This window comes from Marmota monax, unplaced genomic scaffold (assembly GCF_021218885.2).
Source record: "Marmota monax isolate L192 unplaced genomic scaffold, Marmota_monax_Labrador192_F-V1.1 WCK01_AAM20220418_F8-fsc00223, whole genome shotgun sequence".
Lineage (NCBI taxonomy): Eukaryota > Metazoa > Chordata > Mammalia > Rodentia > Sciuridae > Marmota > Marmota monax.
Window position 1 is genome coordinate 2263808 of NW_026692990.1, and position 22756 is coordinate 2286563.

A 22756-nucleotide genomic window follows, 5' to 3' on the forward strand; every position below is an offset into this window, starting at 1 on the left:
GGGTTGTTAAAGGTCAACACCAATGTAACCAGAAGAGGTGAAAGTGATTGGCTCTGGGAAGGGGAGAATGGCAGGACCTTCTGATTTTATAACAAATCATTTAGAACACATTTGACTCTTAAAACTGTGTCTGTGACTAATAAAAGTAAACATTAGTATAAAAAGTTTGGCCAGCTTAATGAAAAGTGATATTTATAATTTTTACAAAAATTACTAGGGAAGTTGAAATAATTTGATAGGTATGTTGCGGGTTTGGGACTCAAATCTTTCTGTCATCTGTCAAGATCAGAACCTTGAAAAGCAGAGACTAATGGTTCTCCCTTGAGAATTGAAGGGCCTAGGATTCTGTTGTCAGGTTGTGTACCCTGATGCTTTCCTTTGTCTCCTTAAAGAACCTGCAGTGGTTTCTGCAGACTGGAAAACCTCCATATCAATAGTCTTCACCTTTCTTGTTTTTCAGGTTGTCCGTACAAACCAGTGTGCAGGAGAATTTGTCATCACCTTTCCCCGTGCTTACCATAGTGGCTTCAACCAAGGCTACAACTTTGCTGAGGCTGTCAACTTTTGCACTGCCGACTGGGTGAGTCTGGAGTGTGGTGGGCTGGCAATGAGAAGCAGGAAAGTTGTGAGGAAGCTAAGACATCACTGCCTTCAGACTTGGCCACACTCAAACTTGAACCTGTCCACAGCTGCCAGCTGGGCGCCAGTGCATTGAGCACTATCGCCGGCTCCGAAGGTACTGTGTCTTCTCCCATGAGGAACTCATCTGCAAGATGGCTGCCTGCCCTGAGAAGCTGGACCTGAACCTGGCAGCAGCTGTGCATAAGGAGATGTTCATCATGGTGCAAGAGGAGCGGCGTCTACGGAAGGCTCTACTGGAGAAGGTGGGTGGTGGGAGAGTCTCTAGCATTAGATACCCTAGCCTAGGAGGTTGTAGGAAATGGACCATACCAAGGAGATGTAACCTTACTCTTGGAGTGTAGTGAAAAGAACTGGATGCATCTGAATTGAAAAACTCACTCCATTCTCTGCTCTACCCTTTACTGGCAACCTTAGACAAGTCAGTTGACTTCACTGTCAGTTTTTCCATCTGAAAAATGGGAATTATAATAATGCTTATGGGCTGGGATTGTGGCTCAGTGGCAGAGCACTTGCCTTGCACATGTGAGGCTCTGGGTTTGATCCTCAGCACCATGTAAAAGTAGATACATAAAATAAAGATACTGTGTCCATCTATAACTAAAATAATAATAATAATAATAATACTTATATTTTTGAATAGTCCAGTGGATCAGATATAATGTTTAATAACTGACCCATAGCTGGTGATTGTATAGCAGTTCGTTATCATTATCCAAATAACTCAGTGAGACAGGCAAGCATATGAAATCCTCACTGCTGAGTATCTGGGTGACTTTATTAGGTTACTTTAACTCTCATAGTTTCACTTTCCTACTCTGTAAAATGGGAATAAATACCTGACCTGCAAGGTAGTTGTGAAACTCAAACTGAGTTTCACTTGTGTGAGGCAAGTGTGAGGCCCTGGGTTCAAAAAACAAGACAGCCTCTTTTTGGTAATGTTAATACATGAAGAAAATGAAATATGGAATATTTCTTTGAAAGTGCTATTTTCTTACACATAGGTGGTTTAGTAACTCTAATTAGGAAAATAGTGTTACCAAGTAGAAAGTGTTTCTACTTTAATACATTTCTGATAAGCATGTGTCAGTTGTGTGTGTGGCTGAGTAGAAGCTGCTACAGAGGTATAAAGTCCACCCATGTAGATTCAGCTGCCACCTTCAAGCTCCACACTTATCTCTTTAGGGAATTGACTTAGTGGGGCTCCTCCATGAGATTACAGAGGAGGGTTGAGGGTATAGCACAGGAGTAGAGTGTGTACTTAGCATGCATGCATAAGGCCCCAGCACCACCAAAAAGAACAAAGTTTACAAATGAATGCTGGTCCTGAGAAATTCCTTGCTTCCTATTTGGGATGATACTTTATTATTTTAAAGCTCATAACTTTTCTGTGAATATGGGATGTAGGGAGAGTTTCAGCTATAGTAGTGTTGGAAGTCTGGGGCCTCTCAGTCATGGCATTAGTTGGTAAGTCTCTGAGGATTTCCAGGCATCATTTTCTCTCTCTGTGGTCCTATTCTTAAATGATGGCCCTAAGTCTATACTATACTATAGGAAAGAGCCAAAGCAACATGGGGAGAATAGACTGTCCTGTCCTAACATTTGGAATTCTGTACACTTGGCCCTCACCTCAGAGAGGAGTTCTGTACACCCTAGTCTTGGAATACTTAAGAGATGATGTGTGTGTTTGAATACTTTTCTGGGAGGAGAAGATTTGATTTGCATCCAATTCTGTTTTGTTTAATTTGATACTGTGGATTGAACCCACTAAGCTATATTCCCAGCCCTTTTTATTTTTTATTGTGAGACAGGGTCTCACTAAGTTGCTGAGTCTGTCCTTGAACTTGTAATCCTCCTGCCTCAGCCTCCTGAGGCACTAGGATTACAGCATTTGCCACCATGCCTGGCTGCATCCAATTCTTAGTAGTTCATGATCCATAAAAACCTAGTGGCTTCATTTTTTATTTTTTTTTTAAAGGAAGTTCTATTCTTTTTTTAATACCTTTATTTTATTTATTTTTATGTGATGCTGAGGATCAAACCCAGGGTCTCACACATGCAAGGCTGAGCCACACCCAAGCCCATAGGGGCTTCATCATTAGAACATTCTTTGGCTTGGAGTCAAAGTGACTACAGTCAAATCCTTAGTTGGCAAGTTACTGACTCTTGAGATTTAATTTCCTCCTTAGTAAAATGAGATATGCCTGTGAGATACATATTAGAGCTAACAATAATAATAATAAATAATAACAACAATAATAATAATAAGTATTTGTGGAGCACTGAAGTTGCTTTTTAATCCTCCTAACAATCCAAAGAGGATGGTACTGTTACCTCTATCTTACAAGAAAACTGAGACCCAGAAAGGTTTAAATAATTTACTCATGATTACACAGCTAAAATAAGTGGCACAGCAGTGGTATCTATAATTTGCAGTGGGCTTATAGCTTATGCACAGGTTAGTTGTTGAAGTGTATAAGCAAAACTGTTAGCATCAGTATCTCTCTTTAAAATCCCTAAAATAACCCATAATATATAGCATTTTGTCTTTAAGTTACTCCAGCATAGTTGGCTTTTCCTTCATTTCTGAAATAGACTGGTTTGTCTTCATTCTAAGCAGCAGATGAAGTCACTGGCTTAGCTTTGGAAATCTTGTATCTTTAAGACATGGACACAAGGGCATGCAGTTGAATTTCTGTAATCTGGATAGATGCAGGCAGTGTCTTCTGCCTGATAAGCAGTCAGCACAAGTAACTCTTAAGCCAGGATTGTTCCCTTGAATACATTCTACATTGCTACCTCTCTGGTGCCATGGTCCACCACTGTCCTTGCCTTCTCTCATCCAAAAGGCCCTTAGTATCTAGCTGAATCTTATCTGATTTTCTTCCTCTATTAAATTCTCTCTGTCTCAGCCCATATTGATTTTGCCCTGATCCATCTGATTTCTTCCGCCTTGAGATAAAAGGCAGGTGTGCTCTGTGAAGTTTGGCCTCTCGACCTCCATGACCATCAGCATAGATTTGAATCTAAATTGGGGCTCAGTGGTAGCTAAGATGGGGGTTTATTCAACCCTGCCTGGTTCATAGCACATGTGGTTGGATGTTCCCAGGGTATCACAGAAGCTGAGCGAGAGGCTTTTGAGCTGCTCCCAGATGATGAACGCCAATGCATCAAGTGCAAGACTACATGCTTCCTTTCTGCCCTGGCCTGCTATGACTGCCCAGATGGCCTTGTCTGCCTTTCCCATATCAATGACCTCTGCAAGTGCTCCAGTAGTCGGCAGTATCTGCGGTGAGCATGGAACCTTTCTGGAGGAAATGAGATAATGAGGAGGGTGCAGAGCTGGGCCAGACATGCTCTTCCTTGTCTTCTTCCTCCAGGTATCGGTATACCTTGGATGAGCTCCCTGCCATGCTGCATAAGCTGAAGGTTCGGGCCGAGTCCTTTGACACCTGGGCCAACAAAGTGCGAGTGGCCCTGGAGGTGGAGGATGGGCGGAAGCGCAGTGAGTGATGGGGGGGTCGGAGGGACTCCACAGGCAAGTTCTATTCCCTTTTCTACTGTACCCCTGACACCCTTCCTGTGCCTTTACTCAATACTGCCTACTTCTTGCTGCTCTCATTCTCCCTCTAGGCCTTGAAGAACTGAGAGCACTAGAGTCTGAGGCCCGTGAGCGGAGGTTTCCTAACAGTGAGCTGCTGCAACGACTGAAGAATTGCCTGAGTGAGGCAGAAGCTTGCGTGTCCCAGGCTCTGGGGCTGGTCAGCGGCCAGGAAGCTGGGTATGGCAACATGAGGTGCTAGGGCATAGAGAGACTGCTTAGGATCCAGTGCCTAAGAGAAGTGCTATAGGGGGTGGACTCTCAATACCACTGGGTGTGTCAGCAGGAAGTTGTTAAGTACCTGAGAGTATGAGGTAGCCTGGAAGGGTAAGGAGACCAGGCAACTTGTGTCTATTTTATCAGTACCTATAGGAGATTTGAGAGACAGGCTGAGGAATTTTGTGGGCAGGGAGAAGTTATGGGAGAGTTGGGTTAGAACAGGATGTAGACACATAAATCTGAGCATAGCCACACATCTTTGGGTACACAGTGGGGGATGGATTGAAGAGTCCAGGTATTGGGGTGTGTAGCTCAGTGGTAGAGGACCTGTTTCTCCTAATTTCCCTTATCCTATGAACATACTTTAAAACCCTCCCTGTAATCTGGGCAGTTGGGGAAATCCTGAGGTATGAGATCAAGGTGGTTAAGTATGGTGAGGAAAGGTATTGGGTTTTACTTAGCACAGAGCTGGAGGGAAGGGACTGGTTTTGGACCTGAAACCCCCACATGTGAAACTCCATAGTCCCCACAGGGTAGCTGGTCTACAGATGACCCTGGCTGAGCTCCGGGCCTTTCTGGACCAGATGAACAACCTGCCTTGTGCCATGCACCAGATTGGGGATGTCAAGGTGAGGAGGGGTGGACTTGGAATGCTGCTGAGGGATCAGAGGGACTGGGGAACCTGAGCAGCAGGTCACTTTGGGCTCCCTTAGCAAGTTTAAGGTATTTGGGTGATGTAGGTTGCATGTGTGAGAAAATAGGCACGAGGCAAGGGTCTAGTAACTCTCTGTTAAATGTGGGATTTGAGGGGCAGGTGACGGGTTTGAGCGTAGGATGCAGAATCAAAAGAAAGTTGTTTGGAGGAGGTAGAAGAAAAGGAGGTAACGAAAGTGCTTGTTGGGCCTGGAAAATTGAACAAAGTTCATAAAGGTAAAGAATAAGCAGGATAAGAGGAGAGCAAACACTAGTGTGAGCATGATTGTTTGTACAGGGACTAAGTGTAGGGTGGCATTTCTTAGGGCAGAGGGTCTCTCACTGCTCTGAGGGCAGAGTCCTTTGCAAAGAGAAATGAAGCAGATTCCTGACCACTCTCTATTAAGAATTTCTGAGGGTGACTGGGTGTGGTGGTACTCACTTATAATCACAGTGACTAAGGCTAAGGCAGGAGGATCACAAGTTTGAGGCTATCCTTGGCAACTTAGTGAAACCCTATCTTAAAATAAAAAGGACCTTGGGGCTGGGGTTGTGGCTCAGCGATAGAGCGCTCGCCTCGCATGTGCGAGACCCTGGGTTCGATCCTCAGCACCACATACAAATAAATAAATAAACAAGTGAAATAAAGGTGTTGTGTCCAACTACAACTAAAAAATAAATAATAAATATTTTAAAAAATAAAAAAATAAAAAGGACCAGATATATATCTCAGTGGTAGCCTGCTGTACCATTAAGAAAATTTAAAAAGAATCTTTAGTGGTGGGGCCTAGGAGTGTGCATTTTAACAAATTCCCCAGGGCATCTTAAGAAGTACTCAATGTTAGGAATCATGTCTTAGAGCTTGGAGGAGGAGAGCCTGGCATTTAGGTTCCCTTTTCCCAAAAGATTAGAGGGGAAGAAGATAGTGGGGCAAGGGTATGTACTGGTAGAACCTCTAAGTGAGCCCAGCTGAGGAGTTTATTCTTCATTCCATATCCTGGTAGGGTATTCTGGAACAGGTGGAGGCCTACCAGGTTGAGGCCCGTGAGGCCCTGGCCTCACAGCCCTCTAGTCCAGGGCTACTGCAGTCCCTGTTGGAGAGGGGGCAGCAGCTAGGAGTGGAGGTGCCTGAGGCCCAGCAACTCCAGCGGCAAGTGGAACAGGCGCGATGGCTGGATGAGGTAAAACGCACGTTGGCCCCGTCTGCCCGAAGGGGCACCTTGGCTGTCATGAGAGGACTGTTGGTTGCTGGGGCCAATGTAGCCCCTAGCCCTGCTGTGGATAAGGCCCAGGCTGAGCTGCAGGAGTTGCTGACCATTGCTGAACGCTGGGAGGAGAAGGCCCACCTCTGTCTGGAGGCCAGGTAGGCCCGGCTCTTCCCCTCCATGCCCTTTATCCTTCAAAGTTTCATGGAGAACCTGAAGATGGTTGCTATAGGTGTTCTTGGATGTTTTACTCCTGTGTTGGTGTAGGGACTCTCCACCTAACTTGTGTTTCCTGTCTTGTTCTTTTTAAAACATAATTTATATATACAGAGAGGCAGAGATGCATAGAGGACTAGCCCTGTAGGCTTATGTGGTATACACACAAAAGCACAAATAACAAGCAGTTGGGCATATGTTAGTAGGAAGACAACACACATGGGGCAGTCTGATAAGACTGCAGCCATAGGTTACACACCAACAGTATGTGTAGGCACTTCCAGCAGACTGATAGACTGGTGGACAGGCAGAGGTGCAAGAGTTGTGGCAAAAGGAGATGCATGGGTGCATGCAGTCTGAAGGAAACAGGGACTGGCAGCCATCCATAGTCAGGACTCAAGCAATTAAGCCCACATGATAGCAGGAATTACAAGTGCCCAAGGGGCCTGTGCAGATATATCTGGTTATCAGACTGGGCTTCTGGTCAGCTATACCAGACGGAGTCCTCTTTTTTTCCTACCTTTAGGCAGAAACATCCACCAGCTACACTCGAGGCCATAATCCGTGAAGCAGAAAACATCCCAGTTCACCTGCCCAACATCCAAGCTCTCAAGGAGGCTCTTGCTAAGGCCCGGGCTTGGATTGCCGATGTGGATGAGATCCAAGTGAGGACCACTCCCCCATCCAAGGCTTTCTGTCAGCTGAGAAGAGTTTGCAAACACTGGGTTGGGTGGGCTAAAGAGCAGAAACTTGTATGGCACACTGAGGAGGCAAAATGTGCTTGGTGAACAATGTGAGAGGAAGGGTCGCGAGGCTGGCCTGAAGAAAGTTGAGGTGCTGGTTAGGATGAAGATGGTAGGGCAGGGAACCAGTTAGTGTGGGAGTGGAGCAGAGTAGGTACCTGGAGGAGGGTTGAAGAGGAAAAACCACAGGCTAACAGTGAGGCTGGTGGTCCTGGGACTGGGGATAAGCCAGTCAGTGGATGCAGGTGTTTGGGAGAGAGCCAGGACAATGCCTATTTTCTGCTTCAAGGCTGAGTCCAGTCCATCTTCTCAGCTCAGGACTGGGCAGAGTAAGCATCAGTAGACATTGGCAGTTTAAACTCAGCTTTCTCTCACCTCTGTCCTCAGAATGGTGATCACTACCCCTGCTTGGATGACTTGGAGGGCCTGGTGGCTGTGGGCCGGGATCTCCCTGTGGGGCTAGAGGAACTGAGACAACTGGAGCTGCAGGTACTGACAGCGCACTCGTGGAGGGAGAAGGCCTCCAAGACCTTCCTCAAGAAGAACTCCTGCTACACACTGCTCGAGGTGAGACCTTGCACCTTCACCCACAGCCTCTTCTCACCTGGCCTGGCTGTTGTGAGATGGCTCATATGAGAAAATGGGTTTTTGAAGGGCACCAGAAAGGGGAGGAGAGGAGAGGGTGTGGGAGGTAGGGAAGCCCGGTCATTCCCCCTCTGTCTGCCTGCCTCAGGTGCTCTGCCCGTGTGCAGACGCCGGCTCAGACAGCACCAAGCGCAGCCGGTGGATGGAGAAGGAGCTGGGGTTGTACAAATCTGACACAGAGCTGCTGGGGCTGTCTGCGCAGGACCTCAGGGACCCAGGCTCTGTGGTAAGGAGCTTAGACACAGATGGGTAAAGAGCCTGGCAATGATAGAGTTGTCTGAGCCGGGTGACCATGGGCAGACCGCTTGCTTCCTGAGCTTTACTTCTCCTGGTTTGGGAGTGGGGTGTTAAGGGGGCCAAAGAAGAGAGGGGGCAGGCTGCTGACCTATTCTTCCCCCCTGTCCTGGGCACGGCAGATCGTGGCCTTCAAGGAGGGGGAACAGAAGGAGAAGGAGGGTATCCTGCAGCTGCGTCGCACCAATTCAGCCAAGCCCAGTCCACTGGCATCGTCGACCACGGCCTCTTCTGCAACCTCCGTCTGCGTGTGTGGGCAAGTGCCAGCCGGGGTGGGAGCTCTGCAGTGTGACCTGTGTCAGGACTGGTTCCATGGGCGGTGTGTGTCGGTGCCCCGCCTCCTCAGCTCCCCAAGGCCCAGTCCCACCTCATCCCCGCTACTGGCCTGGTGGGAGTGGGACACCAAATTCCTATGCCCACTGTGCATGCGCTCACGGCGCCCACGCCTGGAGACCATCCTGGCACTGCTGGTAGCCCTACAGAGACTGCCTGTGCGGCTGCCTGAGGGTGAGGCCCTACAGTGCCTCACAGAGAGGGCCATCAGCTGGCAAGGCCGTGCCAGACAGGCTCTGGCCTCTGAGGACGTGACTGCTCTGTTGGGACGGCTGGCTGAGCTCCGCCAACGGCTACAGGCTGAACCCAGGCCCGAGGAGCCCCCTTCCTATCCTTCGGCCCCTGCCTCTGACTCTCTCAGAGAGGGCAGTGGCAAGGATATGCCTAAGGTGAGCTGCTTGGCCCAGCTCTTGTCCTCAAATTCCTGTCTCCTGGCCCCTACCCCAATTTAGATTCCAGCTCTGTCCCTGCTTTCCAATTTTCATACTCTTTTGGCCCAGCCTCCCTGCCCCATTCTGTATCTGTCCAGATCCATAGACTCTTCCCTACTGGTAGCCTGTGTCTGCTCCCTCCTCTTCCAGGATGTAGAAGGTCCCAGGTTGGGGATGGAAGAATAAGGTCTGGTTCTTCAGTTTAGTTACTCTTACCCATTATTGTTCTCCTTGGCAGGTCCAGGGTTTATTGGAGAACGGAGATAGTATGACCAGTCCTGAGAAGGTGGCCCCAGAGGAGGGCTCAGGTAAGAGAGGTAGGTCTAGATGTGATGTGGGTAGGCTGTTGACTAGATGTCACCAGAGTGACCCATGTAGTTCTCAGCTCTGTCATAGTAGTGGAAAAGACCAAGGAGAGTTTCTAACATAGCCTGTCCCCACCCCACCTCTCCTAGATCTGGAGATGCTATCCTCGCTGTTGCCACAGTTGACTGGCCCTGTGTTGGAACTGCCTGAGGCAACCCGGGCCCCACTGGAGGAGCTCATGATGGAGGGGGACCTGCTTGAGGTGACCCTAGATGAGAACCACACCATCTGGCAGCTGCTGCAGGCTGGGCAGCCTCCAGATCTGGAGCGGATCCAAACACTTCTAGAGGTGAGGAGAGAAATCATAGGCAGGGCCAGGAGGTCAGGCCAAGCAGGCAGGGAGCCCAGGCCTGACTGCTGGCCCACAACCTATCTTTTCTGCCTGTCTGTGATCACAGCTGGAGAAGGCAGAGCGCCATGGGAGTCGGGCACGGGGCCGGGCCCTGGAGAGGCGGCGGCGGCGGAAGGTGGATCGGGGTGGGGAGGGCGATGACCCAGCCCGAGAGGAGCTAGAGCCAAAGAGGGTACGGAGCTCAGGGCCAGAGGCCGAGGAAGCCCAGGAGGAGGAGGAGCTGGAGGAGGAGACTGGGGGTGAGGTCCCCCCTGCATCCCTCCCCAACGCTGGCAGCCCCAGCACCCAGGAGAACCAGAATGGCTTGGAACCGGCGCTAGGGGCCACTTCAGGCCCCTCGTCCCCTTTCTCTACTCTGACTTCCCGGCTGCATATGCCCTGCCCACAGCAGCCTCCTCAGCAACAGTTGTGACAGTGGCTGAGCCTAGCACAGACCCCAACAGAGATCCCCCACCTTGGCCTCAAGGATCCTCTTTCTGACCATCAAGCCTGCTTCTTGGGAGGTGGGCAGGGAGGGGGGGAAGGCCAACCCCCTCCCCACCCACCCCTGAGTCCCTTGATTTTTATATTCTGACTCCAAGGTATTGTTCAGACCTCAGCTCCTGGGGGCCGGCCCCTGGAGTCCCCCCGTCCCTGGTAACCTCTAACCAGCATTCCCAGACTCCTGAGGCACATAGACAGATGGGCAGGTGGGCAAAGGGACAACTGGGGCTGGGCCAGCACCATTCCAGAGACAAGGCCAGTGCATATGCAAACTGGGGGATCTCCTCTCTCTTCTCTTCCCCAGTTCTGGCCCTGGCCAGGCCATGCTACACTAACCTCCCCTTCCCCCTCTCACTTTTGCCTCTCCCCACTCCCCTTCCTCCCTCTCCCATCCTTCCTCTCCCTGACTGTTCTACCCAGGAGGAGGAAGCTTCACATAGCTGTGCTCAGTTTCTTATTTTAAAGGAATTTGGGGGGCTGAACAGGGCTCCCTGTGGTCTGAAGAAAGCTTTTGGTGCTTGTCCTCACACCCACCTCAACCCTCCCACCCCATCTTCCCCTGTCTCCTTTCCTCCTCCTGGGTTCATGTTGTAATAAAGAAGATTGTTGGTGTGTAATTAATTTGTTCAAAAGGAAAAAAAACAAAAAAGCAAAACAAGAAACTTGGTTCCAACTGAAGCCTATTTTAATTTTATTTTATTATAATTTTCCTCTTGTTAGAAATAAAACCCTTAGCAATGTTTTTTGGAAACATGTTTCTGAAGTGCATTTCTCTTCGAAGGGGAGAATGGTGCCTCCCTCGCCTGTCAGTGGAGCAGCTGTAGTGCTAGCAGGATTCTGGGGCTGAGGCCAGGGAGCCCAGAGTTCAGAATCTTAGTCCCACCAGCTTCTCTTTAACCTGGGCAAGACATTCCAATCAGGTGGGCTCTGGCCCTGCCCACCTAACCTCCAGCACAATAGCCTCCGCCAGCTTTGTGACCTCTTCTAAGCCTCTAGTTCCCAGAGGAATTTTTTTTTTTTTCATGGCTTTATTGAGGTATAGTCTTCACGCTTAAAATTCACCTGTGATTTGTTCTGTCAGACAGTTGTTTCTACAGTATGGATCTGACCCGTATCACTACTGCTTAAAACTTTGTGATGCTTCATTGCCCTTAAGATAAAGATTATATTTAATGTCATTCTTTCTAGAATGCTTTCCTGTTTACCTATATGCCGTATTCAGGGACTCATCCCTGATGTTTCTCTACTGGTTCTTTCTGCCCCGATCAATGGGGACTAAAGCTCAAATGTGTGGTTGGCTATCTGCAATTCCTGAGTTCACTTTTTTTATTTGCTTTATTGAGATAAAATTCACATACCATATAGTTTACCCACTTAAAGTGTACAGTTCAGTGGCTTTTAGTATATTCACAGAGTTGTGCAACCATCACTGCAAAAAAGTCTAGAATGTTTTTATTACCCCAAAAAGAAACTCCACACTCCTTAGGTGTCCTTCCCATCCCCCTGTTTGCTCATTTTTGACATTTTATATAAATGAAATTATGCAATATGTGATCCTTTGTGTTTGGCTTCTTTCACTTGGCATAATCATTTCAAGCCCATTAATGGTCCTACAATAGTTGGGTGGATTTTTCCCTTCTGAGCCTTGAAGTCTTTTAAGATGAGGGTGCTGGGCTAGATCAGGGACCACCCCTGGAGATTACTGACACGTTTTTGTGAGTGTCTGCATGCGTTTTTCAGGTAAACAGACTAACCAACTTGCATCAGATTAATAAAAGGATCCTTGACCCTCCAGAGGCTAAGAACCATTCCTTGTGGTCCTGAATGTTCTGTGCTCAGGACATAAGGACATAGAGGAGGAATCAAGAGCATAGAAACTGCTAAGTCAACCAGCTTCTCTTCACGCTTGGTTCCTAGAGGGCTTTGCCTCCTTTCAAGGGGCTGCACAGAGGTATTAGAAGCTAAAGGCCAGGTCTTGATCCCTAGCCCAGGAATACAGCACATTGCCACTCTATTTTGTCCTTTTTCATCTATGTGTTCGGAGGGTTCCATTTGCTCTATTTCTCTCCCTACCCAGGATTTCCAGGTGATAGGAACCTTGTGATGAATTACAAAGCATGCCCTCTTGTGGCAGCTCTGAGTGGTGACAGGGCTTGTCTCAGCCCTGTGTTGTCCAGTTTGGGTTGGGGCCCTGGACTATACAATGAAAGGCAAGGGCCAATGAACTACCTATCGTGGGCCCAGTTTGATTCCAGGTTCCAGTCCAGGGAAAAAGCTGGCTTTTTATCTGCCCACCTGTCTAAAATTGATCATGAAGAAAAGAGGGTAATGACAGACAAGAAAGATCTGGGACAGGGACAGAAAGGGGCTCAATCTTGGCAATTAATCACCACTCCAAGGCAGCTAACCACTGGAAGAAGTGGCCAGACAGGGAAGGAAGAGATGGTGCAGCAACACCCAGGCTAGAGAACTGCTTGCCTGAGGTGGGGGTCTTCCATGTTATGGGCCCATCCCTCACTAATTGGCAGACACCCTTTCTCACCTTGGCACCGCCGTGCCCCATCCCTCTCTTACTTTATGCCCCCTTTACAGCGGACATGTATCCCTTGAATTCTACAGAAAAGGCTGTAGCCATCCTGCAAGACAGGTTAATTCTAACCTCTACTAGAGAACTTCCTTTGGTTCCACATCTGTCCCTTTCCCAGGCAGTCCCCTAGAAAGAGAGGGGTAACTGATGCAGGAGCCTTAGATCTAAGTGGGAGATAGGAGAATGAAACCAGGGCATTAGTATTGTCTCACTTCAAAGTTATTTTCTACTTTATAGAGACACCCTGCTCTGTATCCCAGATACTACTTTGCCCCTCAGTATGTCTCCTGAGTCTGCAGGTGACAAGGGGATAGGAAGACACATTAGTAAGGACTATCCCATTCCTCAGGCTCAACTGACCCCCCCCCACACACACCTGCCATTAGTGCCTCCACTGTGCCTTGAATGGTGTCTGAAACACTAGGATTAATGGGTTTCCTCCTACCCTCTGTTCCCCATACTGGGAGTTCCTGAAGGAAAGGTGAGGGCACAGGCTTGAGTCCTCCCCACTTTTAGGCTAGGAACCCTGCAAAGTTGGCTCACAAGAAGGCAGACAGAAGCAGCAGTTGGAGTCCCATACTGTGCATGTGAACCTCCTTTTTGCATTGCAAAAAGTTCATTAGTACCAGATGGCAATCTATAGTGGTAGTAATTGGGTTTGAGGTCCATGGTCAATGGGGCAGGCATTAGGCATGCTTCCAAGAAGACCTGAAATTATGAGAGAAAAGGGATACCAAGCCAGAGAGATGGGTTCCCTCCCCTAGAACACTTATATTCTAGCAAAGGGAAGGGAAACAGCCCCTTGTGAACCCTCTCCTGGGTGCCGAGTTCCACATGAGATATTTCAGAGTCCTTGATAGACACATAGGAAACAGACCCCTAGAACAGGTCAGGCCCAGGTATTATCAACCTGATAGGGCTGGGATGTTTACTGTTTCTGTGAATCTAAGCTCTGCCTGTCAGAAGGGTTCCAAAGTAAGTGGTCTGCCACCAGGAAGTAGTTCATAGTGGGAACCCAGCATTGATCTCTGCTGTTAGTAGGCTGGGAACTCAGCAGTGCTATACATATTGGCCTTGGTAGGTAGAAGCCTCTGTTGCTGAGGTTCTGCATAAGCTCCATGCCTGTCTGTATTATGTACTGCTGTGTCACAAATTACCTCAAAACCATAGTGGCTTAAAACAGCATTTATCTCATAGTTCCTGTGGGATAGAAATGTAGGTACATCTTAGTTGAGTTTCTATTTCAGGGCCGCTCACAGCCTGCAATCAAAGTGTCAGCCAGGGCTGTAGTCATCTCAAGGCTCCACTGGGGAAGGATCTGTTTCCAAACTCCCTCACAGGGTTATTGGCAAGATTCAGTATTTTTTGCTGGCTCTTGGCCAGATACCACTCTCAGTTCCTTGCTATGTGGATCTTTTCATAGGGCAACTTGTTTTGTCAGAGCAATCAAGTGAGATGAGTGAGAGACAATGTGTGCCCACGTGCAAGACAGAAGTCATTCTTTATAACCTAAATTCAGAAGTGACATCCCATTACTTTTGCAATAGTCTATTCATTAGAAGTAAGTCACTAGGTCCAGACCACACTGAGTGGGAGGGATTTACACAATGGTGCCAACAGTGAAGGTGAGGAACATTGGGGGCCATCTTGGAGACTGACTACCATTGGTCCCCAATGATTCATATTCCTTCCACATACAAAATATATTCATCCCTTTCCAAGTTCTCTAAAAATCTCATCCCATTACAGCATGACCTCAAAGTCCAGAATATCTTAATCAGGTCCAGGTGTGACTGAGGTGCCTTGGGTGTATTCCTTAAGTATGGCTCTTTAAATACTATTTTTCTCTATTGTATAGATCTGAGGCAGGTTATCTGTTCCCAAGACACCCAACACACAATGGTGGAACAGGCATAGGATAACTGCTACAGATATTCCTGTTCAAAAGGTGGGGGAAATGGGAGATGCAAGGGAGTTGCTGGTCTATAATAATTCTGAAATCTAACTGGGCAAACAGAAGTTCCTTGATTAGATTTCAAGGTCTGGGAATAATTCTCAATGGGTCTTTGCCCTGCCTTCTGGGCTCTTGCTTCCATTATCTATGCCTTCTTTCCTTCCTTCCTTTTTCATTAAGAGTAGCACATGTTTGCAGCTAAGCAGTTCGCCCAATCTGCTTACCCGCCAGTAGAATTTCAGAGGTCCATTGACTTCTTTTTGTCTTGTATTGTCTCTGTAATCATATGCTTGGTATTTCTCTTCTGCTGGTGAGCTGGACAGTCACCAGTGGCTATAGCCAGACTGGCGTTGGTGGAAGTCCATATTGTGGAGCCCATGTCCACCATGATGGCCATTTTGTTCAGGAGTCTGTCAGGCAAGGAAAAGGACGACAGGATAGAGGTTGGCTCATATTCACAGAACAGGTTATCTTGTCTGAGATCCTCCTCCATAGTGGATTCTTTCTGGTGCTCATTTATGTGGGACAGAAATAACTCTCACACTGTATGTCCATTTTATGGAGGACATGGCCTTCCTGAGACTTCCTTATTAACAATATTTCAACTCTATCCTTTTTAAATCCTTGACCAGGGAGCCAGGTCATTGGTAACTACTCATCAATGAGTTGTCAGCTATCTACATTTTTGACCATTTATGTGACCAGGTAGTTTTTCTACTGGAAGAATTTCCCTTCTTACTATCCTTCAAGATCAATCTTAAGTGGGGTTGTAACCCTGCAACTAGCCACTTCTGGCAGATACCAGCATATTGTATAGAACCATTTGGTTTTAAACCAAGATTAAATCTTGTATCCCTTAGTCATTTGGTCACAGGCAACTCCCATGAGGCCTGGGTGTAGGTGAGAAAGAGATGGCAGTACAGCAGGTGGGGGAGTAAGATTACCTGTTCAGGCAGCTTACTTGTGTTTCCAAGACCTGCTGTATAGACCTATTCTATTTGATAGTGGAATGCTGTTGCACAAAGATAACTTCATGGACCTGATGAGACAGTTCCAGAGATCAACATAGGCAGATCAACACCAAGCACAGGTCAGCTGGTGTCCTGTGCTCAGGTGTTCACTCACAAAATTGATCCACTTTTCCATTTTTATTTCTCACTGCTTCTGGGATTCCTATATCATGATGTTGCCAATTCCAATTTTATCCTCCATTTCTTTAGTCTTTAAAAAGTATGTTGTATCTCCTTAGTCTTTCCTGTTGATTTCCAGAAAAGGCCCTCAATCTGATCTTCCTCTCAATAATTTGTTCTTATGCTATAACCCTCTATCTTTATGCCATCTGTACTGTGTGTCTCAATAATGTATCCAGGAACTGGAGAAATCACCTTAGGATTTCTCCTGGGCACCATTTGAGGACTCAGGATGAAACTTCATGTATAACCTGATCCTAGCCTAACTAGTTGACCATGGTGAGTGGCTGGGTCACCAGGGATTAACATCAATACAGCATATCCAGTGTATTTTAAGATGTCTGGATATTTCCCTGTCCACAGCACAAAATTATCCTGGATGTAGGTCCCTGTGGGGAAAGCAGGAAGGGAGATTTTACCATATACACTTGTGAAAGTGTAGCAAGGTCATTCTTCAAATGGACTCTCCCTTTCATTCAAGGGGCTTTATTTAGTCTGTAGACTGGGGGAAAGGCTGGGACTGTAACATTTTGGCAACTATATCATATGCCACACCAGAAAAATTTGGGGAGGGGTTATATAATAAGTAGGACTGTCCATCTATTTGGTCCCAATAAAACCATGCTTAATTAGCCACTATTACAGATTCCCACAGGTCAAACCATTCTGATTACTGCTATGGTTCTGCTGTTCACTATAGGAACCAAACCCAACTTGTCTCTGAAGGTGATCCTATCATCCCCACTGAAATCTTCAAAATATGGTCACCATTGTACTATTGTCACCTCCATCCCAGCCAGCCAGAAGAGGAAAAGACCAGGTAGAATGTTTTTAGGAGCTAAGCCAGGATGTAGTGCATGTTACATCTGCTCACATTCTGTTAGCTAGAACTCAGACAATGGCATACCCAATTTCAGGGACACTGGAAAACATAATCTGAATTTGTCCCTAGAAAGAAGAGGAAGAAGACTTAATGATCACCTAACCAATTTCTGCCATATGTCATACTGTAGTTTTCAAAGCCCTTCTAGAAGGAATAGTAACAGAGGATGAACTGAATGGGTTAGCATGATTAGTCAATTACAACATTCTTGTTGCCCTAAACAATTTGGATTCTTCTATTTACATTGTACCACAGATTTTCTGGCATCTTAACTTCATTTAACACAGATTATTGTTGACCACATTTTAGTCAAACAATACAACAACTCTCAGAAATACTCATAGTTGCTTCAGCCTACAAAGTACATCTAGGATTGCTAATGACTGTACCCATATTGAAAAGTCTGACCTCACCAAAATCAGATAAAAATAGCACAAAAAAAGAAAATTACAGAACAATATCCTTGGTGAATATAGATGTGAAATTCTCAACAGATTACTAGCAAGACAAATCCAGCAGCAGATTGAAAGTATTATATGTCAGGATCAAGTGGGATTTACTCTAGGAATGCAAGAGTGATTCAACATGAAATCTATCAAGGTAATACATCACAATAGAACAAAGAGAAAAAAACACATGATTATCTCATTTCATAAAGAAAAGGCATTTCAAATGCAGAAAAGGCATAGAGCTAATAAATTTAGGACAAGATGCAGGATACAAGAGGAACACAGAAATTAGTTCTATTTTTATATTCTAGCAATGAATGATTAAAAATGAAATTAAAAAACAATTCCATTTACAATAACACCCACAAAAATAAAATACCTAGGAATAAATATGACCACGGAGGAGAAAGACTTACACATTAAAAACTATAAAAAAGTTGCTGAAAGAAAATAAAGATCTAAAGAAGTAGAAAGATTCCATGTCTGTGAATTGGAAGATTTATCATTGTTAATGTTAATACTAGCCAAGATGTTAATACTAGCCAAGGTGTTCTATAAATTCAATGCAGTCCTCTATGAAAGTTTGAACAGGGTTTTTGCAGAAACTGGAAAGCCAACCCACAAATTAATATGAAATTGCAAGGGACCAATAATAGCCAAAATAATATTGAAAAAGAATATCAAATGGCCAATTGATTTTTGTGTGTGATACTGGAAATTGAACCCAGGGCTTCACATAAACTGGGTAAGCCCTCTACCACGGAGTTAACCCTCCAAGTGGATAACTGATTTTTGACAAGGGTGACAAGTCCAGTAGGGGAGAAAATAGTCTTCAACTGATAGTGCTTGAACAACTTAATTTCCACATGCAAAACAACGAACATGGACCCTCTACCTCACACCATATACCATCAACCCAAAATGAATCAGCGCCTTATATTTAAGAGTTAAAATAACACTCTTTAGAAGAAAATAGGAATTATTCCTTATAACCTTGGATGTGGCAATGGAGTTTTAGATATGATACCAAAAGCATGAGCAAAACAATAAAATAGATAAATTGGATTTCATTGATATTAATTTTTTTGTGCATAATAGGATATTATCAAAAAAGAGAAAGGACAATTTACAGAATAGGATTCTATATTTTTAAATCACATATCTGATAAGGATTTACTATTCAGAATATGTAAAGAGTTCGTACAACTTAGCGAAAAGGGAAACAACCCAATTTTTAAAATGGGCAAAGGTCTTGAATAAATATTTCCCCAAAGAAGATATAAAAATACGGGCTAGGGATGTGGCTCAGTGGTGGAGTGCTTGCCTAGCATGTGTGAGGCGCTGGGTTCAATCCTCAGTACCATATAAAAATAAATAAAACCAAAGTATTGTGTCCAACTGCAGCTAAAAAATATTTTTAAAAAAGAAGATATAAAAATAGCCAAGAAGCACAGGAAAAGATGTGTAATGTCTTTTATTAGGGAAATGCAAATCAAAGCCACAATGAAAAACCACTTCATGTCCACTAGAAGGGCTACAATAATAAATTTTAAACCCAGAAAATAGGAAGTTGGAGAGGATATGGAGAAATTGTAACCCTAGTATATTGTTGGTAGTAATGGCCCTCTCTGTAAAACAGTTTGGCAGTTCCTCAAAAAAGATGGTATGATTCCACTTTAGTGAGATTATCTGGGCTTGGCAAATTCAGAGACAGACAGTAGATAAAAGGTTACTAGAGGCTAGTAATATGAGAGAATGGTTGTGCAGAATTTCTGTTTGGGGTGGTGAAAAGTTTTGGAACTAGATAGTAGTGATGATTGCACAACACTGTGAACGTGATTAATGTCACCTAATTGTACACTCAAAAATGGTTAAAATGACAAGTTTTTTTAAATAATGAAGAATTACTTTAATATTTATTTTTTAGTTGTAACTAGACACAATATCTTTATTGTATTTATTTTTATGTGGTGCTGAGGATTGAACCCAGGGCCTCACACGTGCTAGACGAGCAATCTACCGCTGAGCCACAATCCCAGCCCCCAATTTTTAATTTTATATATATATATATATATATATATATATATATATATATATATATCCATCCACAACAAAAAACGTTTATCTCAATGTAAAGTTACATTTCTTTCTCCTGATCTATCATCCTTAGAGTCAATTCCCACACGTTACTGAGATTCCTGCCAATATAAATTAGCTAAATCTCCTTAGGTTTGTGTATGCATGTGTGCTTGCACACTTTCTAATAGGTGTCTACTTGTTCTCGGACGTGTGGATATCTGAATTCTGTAATGGGTCTAAAGGCAGCAAGGAGTGATATTGATAGCTCTTTGAGAAAGATTAGCCAGATTGGTTTTTTTCTTTTGTGGGGGAGGTATTAGGGGATAAACTCAGGAGCTTTTTATCTCTGCACTACCTCCCCCTACCGTTTAAATTTTTTGAGATGGGATTGTTCTAAGTTGTTTAGAGCCTTGCTAAGTTACTGAGACTGGTCTTAGATTTACAATCCTCCTGCCTCAGCCTCCTGAGTCACTGGGATTAATTAGCCAGATCTTGAAAGGGCCCCTAAGTCATGCAAGACCAGCCCCATTAGACTGGGGAGGAAGAACAACCTCTGGTGCCAAGGTTGGGGTTTAGGGCACTCAGATCTGTCCAAATCAACTCTGATATTTATATTCCAATTCTTTTTTTAAAAAATATTTATTTTTTAGTTGTAGTTGGACACAATACCTTTGTTTTATTTATCTATTTTTATGTGGTGCTGAGGATAGAGCCCTGGGCATCGCACATGCTAGGCAAGCACTCTACCACTGAGCCACAACCCCAGCCCCTCTATTCCAATTCTTAAGGTCCCACTGTTTCCCTAATTAGTAGCCTTGTTTTCACATAAGAGACCTGGAGGTCCTGTGAATTCAACCTGCATTGGAAGTTAGCAACCTACAGGATTTAGCTTATGTCTGATTTCAGTCTGCATCAGTCCTGGGCTTAGAAGAGATAAACAGATTTCTTTTTTAACCATAAACTTTATTTTTAGAGTTGTTTTAGGTTCACAGTAAAATGGAGTGCAAAGTACAGAGAATTTCCATATACCCCCTGCTCCCACATGTGTACAGCCTCCCGCACTATCTAAATCTCACAACAGAGTGGTGCATTTGTTACTGTTCATGTTCATAAACTCATACTGTCGTATCATCAATCAAGTCAATAGTTTATATTAGGGCTCACTCTTGGTGTTGTACATTTTATGGTTTTTGACAAACATATAGTGACATGTGTCTACCACTACAGTATCATACAGAGTAGTTTCGCCACCCTAAAATGTCTGTGCTTCACCTATTCATGTGTCTCTTTCTTCTAACCCCTGGCAACACTGATCTTTTTACTGTCTCCGTAGTTTTGTGTTTTCCAAAATGACATTATTTAGGAATCAGAGTATGTAACATTTTCAGATTTTCTTCTTTCACTTAGTAATACTCATTTAAGTTTCCTCCATGTCACTTTATGACTTAATAGCTCATTTCTCTCCTCTTTCCCTCCATCCCTCCCTTCCTCCCTTCCTTTCTTCCTTACCTTTCTTTTCTTCAAACTGGGAATTGAACCAAGGCCTCAGGCATAGGAAAGCACTCTGTCACTGGACAGCTCACTTCTTTCTCCTTCTTCTCAGTGCTGGGGATTGAACTAAGGGGCACTTTACTAACTACTGAGCTACACCCGTAGCACTTTTCTTTAACTTTTATTTTGAGATAGGGTCTTGCTAAAGTTGCCCAGCCTTCCCTGGTACTTGTGATATTTCTGTCACAGTTTCCAAAGTGGTGGAGATTACAGGCATGCACCACTGCACCTGCTCATTTCTTTTTAGCACTGAATAATATTCCATTGTCTGGATGTACCACAAATTTCTCCATTCACCTACTGAAGGACATCTTGGTTGCTTCAAAGTTTTGACAATTATGAATAAAGGTGCTGTAAACATTTATATGCCAGTTTGTGTGGATATAAGTTTTCAACCCACTGGGAAAAAAATATCCAGGAATGTGAGTGTTGGACTATATGGTAAGAGAATGTTTAGTTTTGTAAGAAACCGTCAAACTGTCTTCTAAAGTGGCTGTACCATTTTGCATTTCCACCAGCAATGGCTGAGAGTTACTGTTGCTCCCAGTACTCATCAGCATTTGGTGTTATAAGTATTCTGGATTTCAGCTATTCCAACAGGTATGTAATAGTATCTCATTGTTGCTTAATTTGCATTTCCCTGCTCAGTGAAGGTTGGGGTTTAGGGCACTCAGATCTGTCTAAATCAACTCTGATATTTATATTCCAATTCTTTTTTAAAAAATATTTATTTTTTTAGTTGTAGTTGTACACAATACCTTTGTTTTTATTTATCTATTTTGTGAAGTATCTTTTTCATGTGCTTGTTTACAATTTGTGCATCCTTTTTTTGGTGAAGTATCTGTTTAGGTCTTTTACCTATTTCTTAATCGGGTTGTTTTCTTTTCCAAAATTAAATTTATTTTTTAACTGATACAGGAGAACATAAAATTGTTCAAAGGCTGGAAATGTAGCTCATTAGTAGAGTATTTGCCTAGTTTGTACAAAGCCCTAGTTTGGTCCCCAGCACTGCAAAAAGAAACTATACATAATGATGGGGTAACATGGGATGTTTTGGTACATGTATATACTGTATAATGTTTAAATCAGGTTAAATTTATCTATCTTCTCAGTTATTATTTCTTTATGGTGAAAACTTTCAAAATCCTTGTAGCTTTTGGAAATGTACTGTACATTATTTTTTATCCATAGTCCCCCTATTGTGCAATAGCACATTAGAACTTCTCTTATGTAACTAACTCAGAAACCCATCTGTCATCTTCTCTGTATATCCCTGCTATTTTCCCCTGCCTCTGGCAACTACCTTTCTACTCTCAATTTCAATGAGATCAAGTTTTTAGATTCTACATATGAGTAAGATCATGCAGTACTTGTCTTTCCATGCCTGGCCAATTTCCTTTAACATAATTATCTCCAGTTCTACCTGTGTTGTTGCAAATGACTAGATTTTGTTCCTTTTTATGGTCATATAGTATTCCACTATGTATCTGTACCATATTTTCTTTATCCATTCATCAGTTGATGGCCATTTAAGTTGTTTGCAGTTCTTGGCTACAGTGAATAATGTTGGAATAAATATGGGGTTGCAGATGCCTCTTTGACATACTTATTTCATCTCTTTGGGATATAAATTCAGGAGTGGGAGTGTTGTTTTTTTTTTTTTTTATTGTTGAGTGTGAAGAGTTATTTGTATATTTTGGATACAAGTTCTTTATCAAATATGACCTGTAAATATTTCCTCCCAGTCTGTAGCTTGTTTTCTATTCTTTTGACAGTGTCCTTTGTAAAATATGTCATTAAAAATGTCATTAAAAGATCTAATGAAGTCCATCTTATCAATTCT

The 22756-nt window shown here is 44.3% G+C and overlaps 2 protein-coding genes across 26 annotated transcripts in view; one reads left to right on the forward strand and one right to left on the reverse strand.

The window, feature by feature from the left end:
* Positions 1-10971, forward strand: part of Kdm5c (lysine demethylase 5C) — a 34057-nt gene extending 23086 nt beyond the window's left edge. For 5 of the 16 annotated variants that reach the window (XM_046452631.2, XM_046452641.2, XM_046452630.2 and 2 more), the window contains 14 exons: positions 461-580; positions 690-884; positions 3749-3930; positions 4020-4144; positions 4273-4420; positions 4983-5088; positions 6157-6515; positions 7100-7238; positions 7704-7883; positions 8050-8187; positions 8378-8977; positions 9258-9336; positions 9475-9674; positions 9784-10971. In XM_046452631.2, coding sequence (XP_046308587.1) covers positions 461-580; positions 690-884; positions 3749-3930; positions 4020-4144; positions 4273-4420; positions 4983-5088; positions 6157-6515; positions 7100-7238; positions 7704-7883; positions 8050-8187; positions 8378-8977; positions 9258-9336; positions 9475-9674; positions 9784-10149 — 2937 coding nt within the window. In that variant the 3' untranslated portion in view covers positions 10150-10971. The remainder of the gene's footprint in view (positions 1-460; positions 581-689; positions 885-3748; positions 3931-4019; positions 4145-4272; positions 4421-4982; positions 5089-6156; positions 6516-7099; positions 7239-7703; positions 7884-8049; positions 8188-8377; positions 8978-9257; positions 9337-9474; positions 9675-9783) is intronic. The other 11 variants (XM_058582048.1, XM_046452633.2, XM_046452640.2 and 8 more) reach the window with 5 other exon arrangements.
* Kantr (KANTR integral membrane protein) overlaps positions 1-22756 on the reverse strand; it is a 102680-nt gene that overhangs the window by 21450 nt on the left and 58474 nt on the right. For 7 of the 10 annotated variants that reach the window (XR_009227525.1, XR_009227524.1, XR_006853442.2 and 4 more), the window contains one exon: positions 14340-15171. The gene's annotated coding sequence lies outside the window, so the exon portion shown is untranslated. Of the gene's footprint in view, positions 1-10894; positions 11119-14339; positions 15172-22756 lie in introns of those variants that run through there. The other 3 variants (XR_006853444.2, XR_006853443.2, XR_006853438.2) reach the window with 2 other exon arrangements.